At 35.3% G+C, this 20,723-nt stretch overlaps 1 protein-coding gene and 2 long non-coding RNA genes across 5 annotated transcripts in view; 2 read left to right on the plus strand and 1 right to left on the minus strand.

Annotated features, from left to right (window-relative positions):
- The window catches only part of LOC125646044 (probable syndecan), an 89,766-nt gene that overhangs the window by 21,661 nt on the left and 47,382 nt on the right, over window positions 1-20,723 (plus strand). For all 3 annotated transcript variants that reach the window (XM_048872158.2, XM_048872159.2, XM_056139564.1), the window contains exon 6: window positions 8,012-8,124. In XM_048872158.2, the coding sequence (XP_048728115.2) occupies window positions 8,012-8,124 (113 nt within the window). The remainder of the gene's footprint in view (window positions 1-8,011; window positions 8,125-20,723) is intronic.
- LOC130046756 (uncharacterized) lies at window positions 16,731-17,523 on the minus strand. The gene is made up of 3 exons (XR_008795756.1): window positions 17,391-17,523; window positions 17,106-17,260; window positions 16,731-16,998 (listed from the first exon to the last, which is right to left on the minus strand). It is a non-coding gene; the product is annotated as an uncharacterized LOC130046756 (long non-coding RNA).
- On the plus strand, window positions 17,510-20,249 carry LOC130046755 (uncharacterized). Its single transcript, XR_008795755.1, has 2 exons — window positions 17,510-18,928; window positions 19,398-20,249. It is a non-coding gene; the product is annotated as an uncharacterized LOC130046755 (long non-coding RNA).

Raw genomic sequence — 20,723 nt, forward strand, 5'->3', positions numbered from 1 at the left:
TTGTTCTATCTTGTTGGTAGTTTGGAGCTGTGATGCGGTATATTTGATCGTTCACATAGAAAAGTGTTTGAAAAGTTCCCGGATTAACAAATGGTCATTATCAAAGTGAAAGTAGAACCGAAAGATGCCCTAAGGACATTTTGATAACAAGAATTCTGTTAAACAATTAGTCCAAATAAGAAAAAATAGCATCAAGTTTAATACTAATTTGAAGAATGTTTATTTTCCAGGGAGCAAATAAAAAAAAAATTAAAATTACCAAGTGTGGAAAAAATGATCAGGTCGGGGCAAATTTCAGGTGTCGGTCGGAGTACATCAAACCAATCAATTTTTATTTTAAGCCTTACGTAGTTCGAATTGATTTTATTTCTTTTATTAAATGAAATATCTTTCGAATATTGTCGTACTCATACTATATTTATAAGGGACTCATCATTTCATTTCTTCACTATATATATTTTGAAAAAAATGAAATACAGTAAAAATAGAAATGAATTCAATTTAAAAAACCCATTTTGATAAAACCTTATTTATTGCGAGGTCAGTCCAATTTCCAAAGATTGTTTTCCAAGTTCATTGTGCTAACAAGTACAAGTTTTTCCTTTTCCTAATACGCTTTTAAGTAATTAATATATTATGAATCATTAAGACAAAATTTCACACCTCAAAATGCTACAATTCGTTAACTTTGTGCCGTAATATTTCAATTTCGCATTTGACGTGTGTTGTTAAGAAATTACATGTACTAATAGGCCTAATTTACATTTTATGATATTGTATCTACATGTAGATGTTTTTAAAAAAAAGGGGGGGGGTGTAAAATAACGTTGTGCACAATAAGTTTTTTTCTTTTGTCTTTTGTTGTTCTTTTTTCAAAAAGGCATTTTTCAATTAAATATATATCTAGCTAAACACATTATAATCTGAATCTGATCAATCTCATACTAGTAAGTCCCATAAAAAAAAATACAAACGTGAGAGTCAATCTAGTTAAATACGCTCACAATCGCTACAATAGAGTATACGGCGAGTATCTATGAAGTTTGATTTTGATTACCCTAGACTGTGTAAAATTCAAAGGTTATCTTTTGATAGAACATTTTTTCCCAATATCATTCCAAATTTTCTTTGGACTGGCCTGGTAAATAATTTCTAACTGAGATTCCTATGAGATATTTGTCGAGCATAGACATATTACTATTGGATGGTTTCGAAACGGGTGCAGGTACAAACATAAAAGGTTGAATCCTTAAACTCAAGTGTATCTACAGTATTTCACCGTCACTATCCACGGTGTTGCTAAAACTGGCAATTTCTCACAGAAATTAAAACGATGATATACAGGCGTAATCAACTACAATTGTCTCAAATGACGTAATAAGAAAGGGCGACAATTCCTTCATTCGTTTCTATAAACAACTATTTTGGAATAGGTATTTTGCGCATTTACCTGGATTTAAAAAAAAAAATAAGCACATCAATAAACTTTTCAAAATGGGTTTTAATGAATTATAAACTTTATTTTCAAATCTATTTTTATTACACTTGACCTTTAACAGTAAGTGATAGAGCTTTGATATTTCACATGAGTATTCCTTGTGACAAGACCTTTCCATTGGTCATGATCCCCGGGGTAGGGGTTCTGACCCCAGGGCAGGGCCAAACTTGGTATATAGTGTTGATGTGTAAAACACTTAAATAACATCTCTAGTGCTATTGATACTAAATTGAAACTAAATGGATATTTAGAAAGAACAGGTAGTCCTTTATCAAAATTATAAATTTGATGATCCCAGGGGTAGGGGTTTTGGTATCAAGGTGGGGCCAAAATGGTCAGTTATTGATTGTGTAAACAATAAACATTTTTAACTTCTTGATAACTGTCATTCCAATTCTTTTGAAATTTGGTGTGAAGTATCTTTGGAAGAAGGGGGGACGTAAATTGTAAATTTCAGAATTCCTGCACCCCTGGGGCCTTAGGGACAGGGCAAAAACTGCTCAAAATTGACCAATTTTCAAAAATCTTCTCAAGAACCACAATTGTGTAAGAAAAACTAAATGCTTAGTGATGTAGAGCAGGAAGGCCTCTACCACAATTGTAAATTTCATGATCCCCGGCGTACTAAATGGATATTTATAAAGAGCAGGTAGTCCTTTACCTAAATTGTAAATTTCATGTTCCCCGGGGTAGGGGTTCTGACCCTAGGGTGGGGCCAAACTTAGTATACAGTATTTATCTGTAAGTTGCTGATACTGTATAAAATCTAAATGCTTAGGAATAGCAGAAAAAGATGTACAAATAATGGTGAATTTCACAACCCAGGGTTTTGACTCTAGGATGGGTCCAAATTAGTCATATTTAATGTTTTAATGTTAATACACCTATTATATTATTTAAAGCCTTTCATCAGTGTATGCACTTTTGAGGGCATTGAAGTTTTAAGAACACATCTTGTTTTATACTTTTGCTGAATGTTAAAATTTAGCTTAGACTTCAGAACAGGAATTGTTTTTCTAGATTTTATAGCCCTTGTGAGTAGTGATAATTTTTCACTAGTACTCATTTGACCGATAAGGCCTGTGTGACTCTTGTTGTGATATGAAGTAGTAAAGTTGGCATGTTTTGCGAGTGGAAGATTTAACATTGCATCTAAGTGGATCTAGCTGTGTCTGATGACGTTTTCTCACTTCTTATACAAAAAAAATAGTTCAATATACAGTGGAACCCCGTTATAACGTCCCCCTTTAATACGTTAGTCCGCATATTACGTTGGAATTTCAAAGCACAAAACCATTTCTTAACAAACCTATAGAAAATAGACCTTGTTATTACGTTGTCCAAAGATGCCGGGACTCGGTATTATGTTGTAAAAATTCCGACAAAAACGTAATAAACCCCTTATTATTATGTCTCCCCTTCAGGGGAGACATATTGTTTTTGTCATTTTTTTTCTTCTTATTCTTCTTCTTCAACCAAATTTTGTCCAGGTCCTAACTAGAGAACCCTTTGAATTTAAGACTTCAAACTTGGAACATAAGGAGATGGTATGGAGGAGGGGTGCTCTTTCCCAAAATTTTGACCTTGACCCACTTATAAAGTCAAGGTCAATCTTTTACGTCAACATATAGTCCAGGCCAATAGCTGAGAACCCTTTGACATTACGATTTCAAACTAGGAACGTGGCAAGAGGACATAGATACAAGTTGCACTGCACCAACATTTTTGACCTTGACCCCTTCATTTAAGGTCAAATAAAGAAAAACATGAATAGACCATAACTTTAGAACCCTTTGACATTAAGACTTCAAACTTAGAATATGAGAAGGGGGAAAGGGGGAATTCCACCAATTTTTTTTACCTTGACCCATTTATAAAGTCAAGGTCAATTTTTATGTCAAAATATAGTCCAGGCCAAAAGCTGACTTGACAACCGTTTGACATTAAAACTTTAAACTTGGAATATGGAGAGGTTATATGGAAGAGGGGTGCACACCACAAACATTTTTGACCTTCATCCACTTACAGTGTCAAGGTCACTCTTTTACATCAAGACTATAACCTGAGAACTATTTGACATTAGGATTTCAAACTTACAACTTAGAAAGCAGATATTAAGACAAGATGTACTGTACCAAAATCTTTGACCTTGACCCATTTCTTCATTCAAGGTCACTCTTTTACATCAAAGTATAGTCAAGACTATAACCTGAGAACCCTTTGACATTAGGATTTCAAACTTACAACATGGAAAGCAGACATTCATTAAGACAAGATGTACTGTACCAAAATTTTTGACCTTGACTCATTTCTTCATTCAATGTCATGTTTAAAAAAAAACTTGATGATTTCATAACTAAGATTTGTTTGACATCAAGACTGCAAACTTGTAATATGGAAAGGCAATATTGAGGAGGGGGCTCTTTTATGACCCTAGAAATGATTAAAAAATGTGTTCATTTCTCAGGTAACTTGTTAACCCTTTAACCCTTTTACACCATTCTTAGGTGTAATATTGATGCAAGCCGTTGTTAATTGTTACCCTGGTTATTAGACAATCAAACTTTGAAGGGGAGACATCTGGTTTTTTTGGTAAAAAACAATACCCACTAGTTCAATACTGATTCTCAAAATAATAAGCTATTCACACCTTGACTGCTATAGGCAGTCAACTTGTAAATTTCATGGTCTGCTTGGGGATTAGAGACACTTGACTGATCACGCTTTCATAGATCTAGGGACATCAATACAGGTGAATACCCTGTATCAAAGCCAGTGATAAACAATTAAATAATGTTTATTTAGAATTGTACTCTATGAAATTTACTTCATTTTTTATATTTTGATAATCAAAGAAATAATAATTTCTCAACCACGTGCGTGTTCAGCATAGTGCGATTACCTTCGCTATTAAAACTCTATTTACGGACAGCTTTGGTACCAAACATGAAGGACAAGATTTATCATAGCAATATTAAAACAGCTTGGGTAACTGCTTGGACATAGGTGACTAAAGGAAGTGTTCAATTAAAAAATTGTCCGTTGTTTGGACATGCAGCTTGGGTATTCGTAAATCTCGTCCATACATACACCGATCTATGAAAGCCGATAGGTGCCAGGGTATAGAATTAATATTTATTTAACTGGCGGTTGCCACTTAATTTATGTGGCGGCCACCACTTAATTTAACTGGCGGCCGCCAGTTATTAACTGGCGGGCGCCATATAAATTAACTGGCGGCTGCCAGTTATTTTATATATGGCGGCTGCCAATTGCAAAAACAATGTAATTTGTATCGCTGAGTGATTATTTTGGAAAGATTTAGAATAGTATGCAAACACGCAGCATCGTTTTTCAAAGTGTATAGGGACAGTCGGAGGAGAAATTGTCTTCTACAATTGTTGACAAGCAGAAAACAAACCTAAAATGTCTCTTTTGTCCATTTTTATCATTCATTACTGCCACCAAAAGAGTGGGGTGGGGGCCAATCCGCCAATTAATCTTATTTCATATGTGAAAATAATTTAGTTTGCATATGTGAAAATAACAGAAATTGAACGTTTTCAAAAAAATTGAGGGTCAGCCCCGTGGTTCTACGTATTTTACAGTACAATCGAAAAACAATAATTTAATGCTCTTAATTGCTTATATATATATATCACATACATATTACTAAGCATTGGGGAGGGATTGCACCCCTTTCATTTTGAGAGAGAGATAGAGAAAGAGAGAGGAGTTGAATAACTGGTGACAGCCATATAAATGATTTAAATTGAGTGGCGGCCGCCACATAAATTAAGTGGCGGTCGCCAGTTCATTTATATGGCGGCCTCCAGATAATAAGTGTCGGCCACCAGTTAATAAGTGGCGGTCACCAGTTAACTTAAGTGGCGGCTGCCACATATAAATTAAGTGGTGGCCACCAGTTAAATTCTATACCCTGGCACCTATCGGCTTCCGTACCGATGAAACTGTCCAGTGTTATCGGCCGATTCGTGCACGGTATTTACCTCAGTGAACATTCTAAAATCCCTTGATGTGCATGTGATTTTAGTGCCATCATTTAGTGTTATAAATGAAATCTTCGTGCATCATTATATTCTTTATGTGGATTGCGCTTAAATTATTCTCTGTGTTTATCATTGGTGAGAAAAGTGTGTAAGTGTTGGGTATCGTGTGCGTTTTGTGTCTATAGTTTTGTTGTTTTTTTGGTGAGATTTTTTTATTGTGTTGTGTATTGTGTAATAAGAGAACTTAATAAAAGCAATGTTTTGTTATTTTTTTTTTTATACGAACCAGAACGAGTTATTGAGAGAAATTTACATGAACGCATTGTGTTGAAGTTGAACAAAATGGCGGTCCAAACGAATGCAGAAAAGCAATGTTTATCAAAACATCCTTATGTGTCCTACACCAGAAATAAAGAAAAGGGATAAGAACATGAAGAATTACAGACATTTAAGATAAGATGTAAATAAAACAAAGTATCATAGTCTTTTAAACAAAGAAACAATAAAGATATATTCACAAACCCCTTCACTGAGTACCAACGGAAGATATACAATTTCCAAATGATATTTTTAACGGATTTCACTTGGAACGTTTATTACGTTGCCCCCGGTATTACGTTATTTTATCGTGACAAAATGGAAAACGTAATAACGGGGTTCCATTGTACCTTGTTAATTAAAATGTTTTGGATAATTTTTAAAAATTTATGGACACACAGACACAAAATTCTTTCAATAACATTATAGAAATATCATATTCAAACACAATTTGCAATTAATGTGTATTTGAATTGTGATATGAAGTAGCAAAGTTGGCATGTTTTGCGAGTGCAAGATTTAACGTTGCATCTTCTATCGGTGTCTGATGATGTTTCTCAATTCTTATGCAGAAAAAAATAGTTTGATATACCTTGTTGATTAAAATGCTTTGGATAATCTTTAGAATTTGTTGATACACACATACAAAAATTCTTTTTAATAACATGGTATGAGCTCTGAATATCTATGGGATTTTTGGTTTTGTTTTTCAAACTCATGATTCCTATTCCCTGAGTCTTTGTTTACCAAAATATTGAACAATTTTGTTCAAAAACGCTCTTCAATACTTGGGTGTACATGTATCTAATGAGGTACCATTAGATATAGAAATTTTATCACCATCTCTTACAGTTTTTATAAGAAATGTGGAAGCATTTATAATTAGCCGTTGTTATTTTTAAATACATGTTCTATATACATGTGTATGGATGTTAAAATATATGGATGCATTTTCGTTAACCCCCCCCCCCCCCCCTCAATCTTTTATTCCCTCGTGCATTACATGTACCTATTCTTTACCATGAATATGACCTCCATACTTGTCTTAAATACCACTTTGTTATACATTGTATCAGAGTTGTAAAAATTTTAAAATTGCTGTCAGACATTAGGGCTGACAGATTTAAAGGTTCTGTCAGACCGGATAAAGTTTTGTCGGACCAGATACATGTACCTTGCATTGCATAGAAAGAAAAAAGAACTGCACCAAAATGCCTTTTATTGTTTTAACAGCAATGTGTCTCCCACTCATATCCAGCCAAATACGGTCAGTTTTCTAACTATCTTGGAACTCACGAAGATGGAAGCCTCCGTAATTTTTTAAGTGGTGCAGGTTCACCGTTCAGCATTTTTTTCTTTCTTACCAAGTTGTTTGTTTTACGTCCTGTCAGGAATTTTCCCCTCATATTGAGACGTCACCAGCTGTAGGTGAAACACCACAAATTCATACCTATGTTTTGTTCTCAAGGCCGTAGTAGATCTAGTGAGGGTTCCTTAATGTGTAACTTAAAACCTGCCGTGACATTGGAGGTCATAACCGAAAGACCTGTGAGAGTAAAGACCTGTGACTCTCACTTCTAAATGCCTAGTGTTTGGCGAGGATATATTTACATCTTAGGTTTGACATGAGCAGAACTCGAACTCACGACCTTCCAGTTACGAAGCGAATGCTTTACCACTGATCTATCATGACCAGTCTTTTCTTCCTGGGTAGAAAACCTTTCACAAATTTGATCAGCCGCGCCATGTTGTTAGAGTGACCTTCGCTTACGCATCCTGAACCTGAGCTTTAATATAATCAGATCACACCCGATATTTTCAAATGGGCACTTGGACCTACATTTTCTAACAATTTATCCGTCCAGCGAAAATTTTACCGGCCTTGCTGACAGTTTTCGACAGCTCTGTTGTATATAATCACGGAATCTATTTTTACATAGGTATATGTGTATGCTTATCTTTGATTGTACATATCGCTATGTGTATATTGTTTGTATTTCAGAAGGCCCTGGGGAAGAATAGACCCTTTGCTAATGGGTCCTTAGTCCATGGCAAAACATTCTGAATCTCAAAGGCTATTTTTCCAAATCATAAAGGCCCAGGCCTCATATGAAAAAAGCATAAAAATCACATTTAATTGCAGGAAAAACGTATATTACTTGAAATTTGAAAAAATATATTTTAGAACATACAAAGAAAACAACATCAGAGCTGATAACACCTCCTTCCATAACAGTTGATACCACAATGGAACCAGGGATTTCAAAACAAAAGACAGAGTACAAAGACACTAATAAAGTAAGTAAAATCAATTTGTGAGGTCATCTATCTGTGCATACTCAGGTGAGCTATTATAAATCTATGCTTATTATACCCCCCGCAAAAAGTTGTGGGGGGGTATACTGGAATCGGGTTGTCCGTCTGTCTGTCCGTCCGTCTGTCTGTAGATGCAATGGTTTCCGGGCTCTAAAGCATTATCCTTTCCACCTACCATCACCATATCATATATATGGACTACCCATGGGATGAAGATGTTCCCTATCGATTTTGGGGTCAAAAGGTCAAAGGTCAAGTGCACTGGACATCGAAGTAGCAATATGGTTTCCGGGCTCTAAAGCGTTATCCTTTCCACCTACAGTCACCATATCATACATATGGACTACCCATGGGATGAAGATGTTCCCTATCGATTTTGGGGTCAAAAGGTCAAAGGTCAAGAGCACTGGACATCAAAGTAGCAATATGGTTTCCGGGCTCTAAAGCGTTATCCTTTCCACCTACAGTCACCATATCGTACATATGGACTACCCATGGGATGAAGATGTTCCCTATCGATTTTGGGGTCCAAAGGTCAAGCGCACTGGACATCGAAGTAGCAGTATGGTTTCCGGGCTCTAAAGCGTTATCCTTTCCACCTACAGTCACCATATCGTACATATGGACTACCCATGGGATGAAGATGTTCCCTATCGATTTTGGGGTCAAAAGGTCAAAGGTCACGCGCACTGGACATCGAAGTAGCAATATGGTTTCCATTTAAATTCTTTAATGGCTTTTTTTATTGCATGGAGATGCTGTGTTCCTAGATACCTTTTGGATCATAATACTGAAGTTTTACCTATTACCAACACCCTTTGGGAGATTGGGGTAAGCGGGGGGTATTCTTAGTGAGCATTGCTCACAGTACCTCTTGTTATTCATTGTTTGTCATGAATTGTCTGTTGTGAGTTGTGTTCCCCTGTTTCCCGCTGGGTAGCGATACTTGTCCTAGTCCTGAAAGCTTCAGATCCACCTCTTATAAAAACCTTTAAGGGGGGGGGGGGGGTGCAGCTGGAGAAGTCTACATTATTACATGGTTACGTCAACAAACAAAATTATTTGAAGCAGTGAGTTTTTAGTTCAAATGGGGCTATAGTGAATGTATGTTTCAACAGATATCTAGTGGGAGAATAACGTATAGCGTTTTTTTTTTTTCACGGGGTGATAAATTTGGCTTATTTTAGAATTCTGCCAAAATTTTACTTGCCAAATATGAACCCAATTGCGACCTCAGTATTTGCAAGAGAGATAACTCTTCCTTATCTTCCAAAATTTATTCTGCTAAAATTATTAGCATACTTTCGTGCCAACAAATCACCAAATTTCAGACCCACAGGAAAAAACAGCTTTTCGGTATGTTAGGATTTTCCATTGATCTTTTGATATCAAAATTTTGAACAATGATGCATATAAACACAGCGATTTAAAACACTTGACTATACACTAAAAATCCTGCACTGTAAATCTGTAATCTGTCCCAATATTTTCTCAGAGAGAAACAGATCTGTAGCACAGCTGGTGAAGTCTACATTAGTTTGGCTAAAGCTGACATGAATTGATAAATATGCACACATTTCTCATCTTATCCACCATATTTCTCTCAGGTAGCCTAATTTTCTCTACTCGCATATGCCTCAAATGTGATTGTTACACCTGAGTGATTTTCTAGGTGGACTCAACCAGTGCACATCTCCAATAGTAATATATAGGAAATGAGAAATGAATAAAATCATGTTTAAAAACATCATGTTTCGCTGAAATTACAAAATATATATTCATTTATTCATCAGTGAAACATTCTGAAAGTTTAGATAATTTAAACAAAAATGTGAAAAAAAGCAAAATTCCGGCATACTTGCAAGTACAGTAGTGGGTTACCATTTATAGTTTATTTATAAAAATGATTTGTAAATAAATGCAATTACGTTACAGTGATATAAATTATGTCATTAAAATGATATTTTAAAAAGGTTCAATATTCAAACAGTAGCAGAAGAGAAAATAATGAAGATATCTTCAAAACCTTTATATTTTATGAAGTACCATACTTATATCTATACTTTGGTACAACATTGTCCAGGTTTGGAAGATTGGGTCATCTAAGCTACATATCGTACCTAGTTCTTTGCTCTCAACTGTGCTTTGAAGATCATCCGGAATTCAAAGGTTTCTTCATGCTGACTCGGACTTTTTAATGCTTATTTATATCAGTGATTTTGAATGATAGCAAAAGTGTCATGTAGAAAATTATTTATAGATACCCTTTAGGGGGTCCACACTCACCTTTGAAGTATGAAATTATTCCCTGCTTCCTATTATTAATTATAAATCATTATTTTAACATAAACCCATACATGTTCCTATTGACATGCAATGTTTTTAAACTAACATGTGTCGTGTTTAGATAAAAATAGCACTTACTTTTAAAGCAGTGTCTTTGTTAGTCCTAATGGCAGATTTAGAGGGGGTCAGGAACCCTCCCCCTTCCCTTTTTTCACCACAAATTCTGAGTAAAACTCCAGCTTTGGCATGCAAAATGGCTGAGTATTTTTGTCCTGCATGTGTTTCTCCTAACTCTTGGTTTTCCAACGGTCATACTAATCCCAACGTAAATTTTAGTTCACATATGAGTTTTATCTCATTCTATTTTTACCTCTTCACGCAGAATCTGTCAAAATTCTGGATTTATCCGCTACACTTTCTCTCACTGGACGATATGCTGCACTGTTTACTGTATATGTGTATGTCTCTGAAGACTGAAAGGAGGAGACTCAATAATTTTTGTATAGACCATCAAGAAGTATTAATGTTTACATTAAAATGGGAATTTTCAACTTTAGAGAAGTGTAATTTTCGCAAAGTTCATACATTCAACTATGCAACAAAATTTGAGAAAGCGCTGGGAAAATTGTCATTTTTATGCAAAGTGAACTGTAGCGTCTCTTTAAGAAGTCCATTCTTATTCAATCTAAACTAGCTTAATCAAGCTATGTCAAATAGCTTTATAAAGCTGTATAGCTAAATAGAGAAATTGTACTGGATCTGATTTAGCTGCAATAATGTAGCCCTATCCAATTTTTTTTTATTCTGATGTTGTCGGGATAGGGCTACAATTCCATAGGATCTCCATAATGGTGCAAAATAATTTTATGAATAACCGATAATAAACTCTGTGTATTAGTCCCAAATGTTGTTTACACCAAAAGGAGTACCAACTTTGTGCTCGGGCATGTCTAATAAAGGTGTTTTTTATTAAATATAATGTACAGCATGCAAAAATCTTCGTCTGCTCCGCCATGCTTGTTATCGCGAGATCTCGTAGGTGGATCTAATGAAAAACCTAAACATTGACAATCAACGCGAAAATGTAGTTACTCGAGCCACTTCGACAAAGAAAGGAAAATCATATTGTTGCAGAAAGAATTTACACTCTGCTGTTCGGTTTTTAACTTGATATTAAATTCAAACCTTTTCAATACCGACGAAATAGCTTTCGCCTCCATACTTGTCCATTGATGTAAATACTACCTTATATGGCATATGCAAATGACTCGACAATCGGAAGTTGAAACTTTAGTACATCAAACATGGCGCACAAATATGAATCGAGAAATTGGAATTTATTGAAATTGTTGAAAACGGTAGAATAGAGCCTCACAAATCTTAAGTTGCAGGTTGTAAATTTATATATTGACTAAGAAACATAGAATATCATTTTATTTATGTAAAGAAAGTCGGGAAATGTTTAGAATGAGCGCAAATGTTGCGGGAGTGAATCACTCCCGCATTTGCACCATTACGGAGATCCTAAGGAGTTGTAGCCCTCTCCCTAAAAAAAAAAAAAAAAAAAAAAAAAAAAAAATCAGAGAGGGCTTCATTATTGCAGCTAGATCTGATTAAGATGCAAATTTTTTGGGGGTCCGAATAATAAAATTTGGGAAAGGCTACATAAGAGTACATTATTGAAACTAGGAGGAATATTATTTCAAAGAATTAGATTAAAGACATTATTAGAATCAAATCATAATGGTTTGATTTAGAAGATCCCAACTCCAGTTCATGTCTAAGCAATTCAATTAGCCCCCCCCCCCCCTCCAGAATGAATCTGACAGTCTCTGAAATACACTGTGAATTATTTACTTTAATGGCATAAACATATTTTTAAAACATCTCTCCCAGGTTCTCTTCAGAACAGCTACATGTACAACACCTTGCTGTCTGTGTCAATTAACTGTCGGAAATCAATGGCGACTGCATCTGGTAAAATCAATTTTGGCGGGCTTCGTGTTTCATTCAGCACATTAATGAATAACACACCCAATGATTTTAATTTTTGAATTATGCACTCAATTTGCGATGCATAAAGCCGTAAAGTCCTGTGAAGATTGCAAAACCTGTTCTGGTATACAGTTTAGAGTATTTCAACATAATTTTAATTATCAAATATGAATAACATGTTTGGACAAAATGTTCATCTGTAAATGATGATGATTAAAGGAAAAGTGAATTACTATGCAATCTCAATTGATATATTGTCATAAAATTCAGCATTAGGAGTTTAGAGGTTGATGTATCATACAAAAATTATTGTCTTGGGGTTTTTGAAAAAGTCCAACTTGGCTGCAGTGCTCCCACTGGACCAAAATTTCCTTTCGCCACTTTTTAGGGGTGCAGCGCGGTTCAAATAATGTCATGCTTTACAATTATTTCCATCATATTATTTTATTCATTACACTGATTTTAGCATTTTGAATCAGTTATTACATTACTTAATCACATCCAGCTACCATACCTAAACACTTCTTTCTGAAATAATAAGAAGTTGATTTGTTTGATAAATTCTATTATGGAAATCAAAAATCAGATAATAAATCGTATAATATAAACTTCACGATGCTACAATCCTCAGTGAAAACATTGTGTACATTGCCCGAAATGCAGATGTCACAAAACATCAAGCCCAATTTAGAGTCGTATCTAAACCATTCCCTATTAAATTTCGGTTTTGGTATGGAAGATTTTGCAATTTGGACAAAATCAGATGTTTGAGCAGGTGGGGTTGACAGTAAAGCCAAACATAAGATATTTTTTGAATTTTAAAGAAAATTATTTATCAAAATTGCTATGTCTATATCAATGGTGACCGACCGCATTGTTTATGAAATATACGAACTAAAATCAAACACATCAAAATCTTGTAATCAACGAGCTTGGCCGCAAAAACAAACAATTGATGTATATACATTATACACAATAATACAGCCAATTTAATTACCGGTCGGTTCTGTTGTTAAGAATTGACATTAATGTGGAGATGATAACACAATAATGAATAAGACTTTAAATGTTAAACAATTGACAACAGCAGGGTACACAGCTGTCCAATGTACTTTATTACATAATCACCGACTTTTTTGCAGCCATACATTACCTGTGTGCACTGGAGTGACATGAGATTTCCGGTCGCAGCGTTGACTGAATAAACAGATTTTGACTACATAAACAAACAGGCGATGTGTCACTGACAAAGGAAAACACAAGAGAGATTTTAAAATACAATTTATTGCAAAAAGGGATTTTTGCGACTTTAAACTTTTTTTTGCCATTTTTGAAAAAAATTCGCCAGCTCGAGCACTGCTTGGCTGTTTTGATTGATGCACATTAGGTTTTAAAAGAACTCCTTTGATGAACATTATATTTCTTAAATTAAAGATTTTTAAGCCCCGAGATCAGGGGGGGGGGGGGGGGGGGGGGGGTATGATGGGATATATTGTTTGTCATTCTGTCTGAAACTTTAACCTTGCTAATAACTTTTGAACACTAAGTGCTAGAACTTTGATATTTCACATGAGTATTTCTTGTGACAAGACCTTTCCGTGGATACCAAATTGTTTGACCCTTGACCTTGAAGTTTGACCTATTTTTAAGAAAATTTACATTGGTTAGAACTTTTAAATGGTAAATTTATAACAGAGCTTTCATATTGCACATGAGCATTTTTTGTGACAAGATCTTTCTACTGGTACCAAGGTATTTGTCCTTGTGACATTGGCCATCTTTGGAATTGGCCATTATCGGGGGCATTTGTGTTTCACAAACACATCTTGTTTTTATTAGTTCCTTATTATCATTAGGGCTGTTCCAGAAATGATCAAATGGGGGGGTCGGGCGGCAAACGATATTTTTTTGTGTGGGTGGTCGCATTTTTTCATATTTTAATTGGTCCGTGGTTGGACTGTTAAAAAAATATTTATTATGGGTAGTGGGTAGTTTCTATTGTTTTATTTTGTGCCACGTGGGTGTTGAGTTTTCAGAATATTTTTATTGTCGCTCTTGTCGTGTTGGTTACAAAATGTCAGAGGGAAAATTGAAAACGTGCTTTCGAAATGCTGCTTTCGAAATCGGAAGTAATATAGAACTATTCGAGTTGTCGCTCTTTGCAGCGCATAACTTTCCATTACGGCACTCTTCAAATTAGAGGCGCGGCCCCTCTGAAAATACAGCAGGATATCCCAGGAAGTCCCGAGACAAAATCCCAGGATTTATCAGGATTGTCCTGAAAAGTCCTGCTTTTTTGAAACTGAGATTGACAAGGAATTAGAGGGACGGTATTGACAGTGGGACATTTCAGGACTTTTAAGGATAATTTGAACACTTAAATTTGCCTTTTATAGTCCTGCAAAGTCTCACTTAATCCTGCAATCTGAAAGGGGAGAAAGTGGGATTATTCTGGACATGTCTTGGAAAGTCCCAGTAGACAGGACTGGGATTTTGCAGGATTTTATTGGATCTCCCTAAAAATCCTGCTTTTTGAGTTGATGCAGGACTCCTGGAAAGTCCCAATTTATCCTACTAACCTGTTTTGGTCTTACCCACTGTGGAATAAAACTCGAGATCCAGGATATGTGATATCTTTTCTGTAAAAGTGGCAATTAAGAATGAAATTATGAATCAAAATGATAATCTGATAATAAAATTTATTTAACATACATATATACATAAATTTCAGCAATACTTATATAAACTTCCAACTCAAGTACTTTGAAAAGTTCATTTAAATTATGGCTGGGGTGAGCTAAAAAGCACTATTTCTTACGTAAACAAATAATTAAACAAGAGGTCCATGGGCCACATCGCTCACCTTAGTCATCTTGGTCCATATTTAAAGATTTCCCATATACTTGTATGTAAAACTTTTGTCCCTATAATGTGGCCAAAACCTACCCTTGGGGGCCACGATTCAGGGTTGTCACTAGAAAATATTGAAGACGAGTCCCGGTATCATGGTTTGTAAGCAGCTTGAGTCCCATGAAAATTTGACGAGTCCCGTGAAAGTTGAATTAAAGAGTCATTTAGATTTTTCCTACACCTTTATTTATACCGAGTGAACACAAGCTGATGTCGTACCTCTGTTCACTTTCATCTTCAACAAATGGCAAAAATCAGTTAATTTTCGCCAAGCCCATGCATAACAGTGCAGTGATCACTTTGTACACATGAAATTGAAAGTAATCATTCACGACTCGGTCTCATACAACTAATTGCCCATTGCAAACAGAATTACTTCCCCGAATCCTCTATCATCGTTACAACTCTATTCAGTATTAAACAAAATTTTAATTAAATAATTATTGTGATAAAATAGATGCGTACTAATTTTGTTTGTAAAATGATGTAAAATCTACCAAAGTTTACAAACTACGCTACTTTCAATTCCAATAAAAATGGCTACCGGAAGACAAACATTTATAATTAAATATAGATCCTGATTTGTAAAAAAAGAAAAAGAAAAAAGAAACATATATAAATAACTGCCTGTCAGAGTGGCAAAATGTTTTTTTACTTTGTATCTAAATTTCAATATTATATTCTAATTTGCACCTAATTGACTGCACTAAACAAACAAGTCGGATTGGGACACTGTGAACTCGGTGGTATCATCTCGGTTCACATTAGAGCGTAACGTTTTACCTAGATTTTTTCCTACGAGTTTAATTAATACACAAATCAGGGCTTCTAAGTAAAATTATGATTTTACTCAGAGTCTGAGACACGTCTGCGGGACTCGCCATATCAGACAAACCCCAATGAAATTTCTGTGATGCTATTCTTGCGTTAGTGACAACCCTGTGATTTTTACAAACTTGAGTCTACACTATGTCGGGAAGCTTTCATATAAATCTCAGCTTTTCTGGCCAAGTGTTTCTTGAGAAGACAATTTTCATAAAGATTTTCCCTGTATATTTGTAAGTAAAACTTTGATCCCCTATTGAGACCCAATCCAAACCCCCCCCCCCCCCCCCCCCCCCCCTCCCAGGTCATTGGTTTTAACAAACTTGAATCTGTACTAATTTGTCAGGAGGCTTTCATGTAAATTTCAGCTTCTCTGTCCCAGTGGTTCTTGAGAAGGTTTTTGAATGACCCCACCGTATTTTTGCGATTATCTCCCCTTTGAAGGGGCATGGCCCTTCATTTGAACAAACTTGAAAGCCTTTCACCCAAGGGTGCTTTGTGTCACTTAGTTTGGTTGAAATTGACCAAGTGGTTCTGGAGAAGATGAAAATGTGAAAAGTTTTCGCCGACAACAGACAACGAACAAATTTTGATCAGAAAAGCTCACTTGAACCTTCGGCCCAGGTGAGCTAAAAAAATTTTTTTTAACAGATATTATCAAATTGTCCCTGAAGTTGAATTTTGTTTATCTTGATGTCACGGGTAACCTGGTTCAAAGATCTATTTCTTCAACTCGTGGGTGGGGGAAGGTGGCTCCAGACCTAAACAACTTGAGACGGTCTCTCATCTTGTTTCTAACTTCTTTGAGGGCCATCTCTGGATTTTTCTCTGGTACAGAGGCTTAAAAGATAGCATAATGAATTATTTGAGAGGTTGCATAACAGGTTTTGTAGATGAACATCATGCAAAATTTAAAATATCTATGTTTTGAACTTGTATATATGCACCTTCTGCATCATCTTCCCTTTTATCTAAGCCATCTTTGGTCTCACGGGCGTTTTCCTGTCACACTGCATGATGTCGGTTCATCCACTGAAAACAGTGCCTTATTAAAAGTCACTTGATGATATTCTAAATTCATAACTATCTCTTCAAGTCCATGCTACAATGAAAGAGAACATGTACTAGATAAAAATATTGGAAACAGGATGATAATTTGTTAAGGTGTGACAATTCCACTAGACTACCAAAAAAGACTTGAATTATTACAAACCAAAAGTAAAAATACTAACCAGCAACGCCGTGTATTTTGAACAACTAGGCCTATCCCCCAGTTTCTGAGTGTAAGGTGAATCCTATATTCCTATCTGGAATCCATTCCATGCTTGATTGCATACTGATTCTGTTGAATGTTCTCCATCCTTGTGAATATTTCACTAATTTCGCGCCCAGAAAGGAACATTGAAAAAAAAGCGCTTTGATCACTTGCGTGAACGTCAGGTCGTACACTGACTGACTCGTCCCCAGGTCAACACGTAACCAAAAGACGATCAGTAAAAAGTTATACAATCGACCAGTGGAAACCCAGTGTATAAGACTTCATATACAGTGAAACTTTTCCAAACCGGCCCCTCAGAATACCGGTTCTCCCTGAATATCGGCCGATTTTCAAAGTCCCGGCAGAAATCTTAACATTTCCTTACAAAGAAAGTCTTACAAAACCGGCCACCCCTGAAAACCGGACATCGGCCACTTTTTAAAGAACATTTGTTAACAAACATGTGTAATTTACCCTTAACATACCGGCCACTTTTTGAAGACAAGAAAATTTTGGCCAAAGGTTAATCAAGATCGTCCAGGTGTGCAAATTGACTGACCCACCAGCCAGGTATGAAATTATCAACCGGAGCTGTGAAAAACATTAGTGGCCTCTTTAATTTCTATTGTTTACCTGTGCTGTCAAGGGTGTTAATTGACACTTAGCTAATCCAAGAGACCCTTCCAAATTCTGTACAAAATGTAAAAAACAGAAAATTATTGAATGAATACCGTATCAAACGCCATATTGTTTCACCATACTTTCGTATGGATATAAGCGGTAATTAATAAAGAACAAACCCATGACTGTTAATGATAATTATTAAAAGATAGATTAATTTTCTTGATTTCCATAGACTTAAAATTTCAAAGAAATATTCAAATTACAATTTCATATTTACTACTGTACTTTTTAAAAACGTCAAAACAAAATTGTTAATGACATAAGCGATGAATGTAAACAGAGTTTTTATAGGTAAGAGGAATTCCAATAATAGGCCTCTGTGTTTTCTTTATGTATCCCGCTATAGAGTTTCAGTTTAAAATTAGATAAGATTAGATAATTTCAGCGAGAATATTCCTTGTAATTCATAATCGTCTTTAGGTACAAGCAGACTAATTTAATCTCCACCGATAATTGATCATAGATCACCAGATTAAAGTGAACAGTACCTACTTTGTGAATATTGAGATAAAAAGTCTATAATTACTAAATTCTCGGTATACCGGCCATCCCTCTAAACCGGCCGTTTTTTCCGGTCCGAGAGCCGGCCAGTTTAGAGAAGTTTCACTGTATATACATATGATATATTTTATACATGATATATCATATATCGAATTAGAACGGGGAGAAGAAAAAAACACGACAGGCTTCGTACATTGTACAAGTTGACCGAAACGACATCACCGGAAGTTACAACTTTCAAAGAAGTCATTTATGATTTAAAGATTTGTGAATGGAAATCAATAACATCGGAATGAAAAAGGACTATGGGGTAACGGATGACACTCTGTAAGTACCATATGCTTATTTTGTTTACGTTTGTAAATGATTACATGCATTGGAAAAATACACGCTTGATCACTGGACCACTCGAAATTCCTCGATACAATCATTCTATTTACAGCTTAACATATCAAAACAAACTACTCTTTTTTTTAACGTAAACCATTGACTGGTTCGATCTAGATGGAAAGGGTATAATCACCAGAACATTGTATCATGGATATCCATCATTATGATTCTGTTTCGATCAGTTGACCTTGTTCTGTAATTATTACTGCTTCGTAAAATAACTACGGACAGTACGGTTACAAAATTTAGCATGGCAAGCTGATTGTGTCCATCAGTGATAATTTATTGCTATTTGCACCTCAAAACATTGATGTGTCAAAGAAACTTTTCTAAATATAAAATTTTTAATCAGTGTCTTGAAAATTAAGTTTCTTAATTAATGATTTGTAATTAATTATTATTGCAGGAGATTGAGAACCCAAAAGGTACATGCTGTGCAAGAAAGATGTAAACATGCGAATTCCTAAATGTACTAAATATTAAAACATCAACTGCAATCTTCAGTGGTGACATCCAAAAGTTGATATGCCATTGGTACTTCAAGTGATACGACCGTGACATTGGAAAATCCTTTTAACTTATCATCACTTGAGCCTGAATTGCAATCCTTTTGATACAGACATTTTTTTAAGTTCAGTTTCGAACATTAATGCCGCTGTGTCATTTCTGGAAATGGAAAAGCCTACCACAGAATCTGATGAATTTTTGAACATTCTTTCACAAAAAGGGATCTTCTTTATTTTGAAGAAGGTAGGCCAGGAACTGGAAATCTGTTATCAAAATGATCTTAATAATACACTGGACAATATTCTAACCTAAAAAAAATCATGACAAACCCGATTGGACTTCTGTGATGAAGCATCTCAAAACTCAAATTATGGTAGTCTTTCAAGTGACATTGAGGATTTCAATAGCGCATTTGACAGTAAAGTGATTTTTATTCAAGTTCAGATTGTTGTCATTATAAATTTATAAGAAGTGTTCTCATAGCCAACATTTTTCAAGTCTACTTTTGATGAAATATAGTCTTTTCTATTACAACTTATTATGACATGATTGTTGTTGTATACATAAATGTTCTTATCCACGAATCATTCACTGTTCTTATAGTTTTTTTTTATCCTGAACTATGTAGCAATGACATGTCAAGGTAATCCAGAAAATGTAAAATCTTTTCTTTGATATGACAAGGATTTAATTTTGTAACAATTAATATCTAAAAGTCCTGTAACCCTCATTAAAGTCCTTTATAATCTGACTTCACTGGTTGTAAGATTTTGAGGGTAATTGCAAGACTTCTCTCTTTGCATACTTTTAATACGAAGTCCTGGAAAGCAATGTAAAGTCTTACATTATCTTGAATGTATCAAGTATGAGATTTTTAGGGAATTTCTGGGACGATGTTTTCGTCTTCATTTTATAATAAAGTCCTGAAAAACACAAGAATGTCCTAGAAAACCTGCTATGAGAGTGGGACTTTGTAAGACATTTAGGTAATAAATATGTCCTAGAAATTCTTGCAAAGTCACTCTTGATGTAAGTGGGATATTCCAGGACAAATGCAGAAACATGAAGTCCTGTATTATCCCACTGCATTAGGACATGGGAGAAGTGGGACTTCACAAGGAAGTCCCAAGACTTCCAGGGATATTCTTCAATTAAGCAAAAAAGTGGGATTTATTTTCAGAGGGGAGGGCAACCAATCTGTCTAAAAATCAACCTCTGTATGTAA

This window comes from Ostrea edulis, chromosome 6 (genome assembly GCF_947568905.1).
Source record: "Ostrea edulis chromosome 6, xbOstEdul1.1, whole genome shotgun sequence".
Lineage (NCBI taxonomy): Eukaryota > Metazoa > Mollusca > Bivalvia > Ostreida > Ostreidae > Ostrea > Ostrea edulis.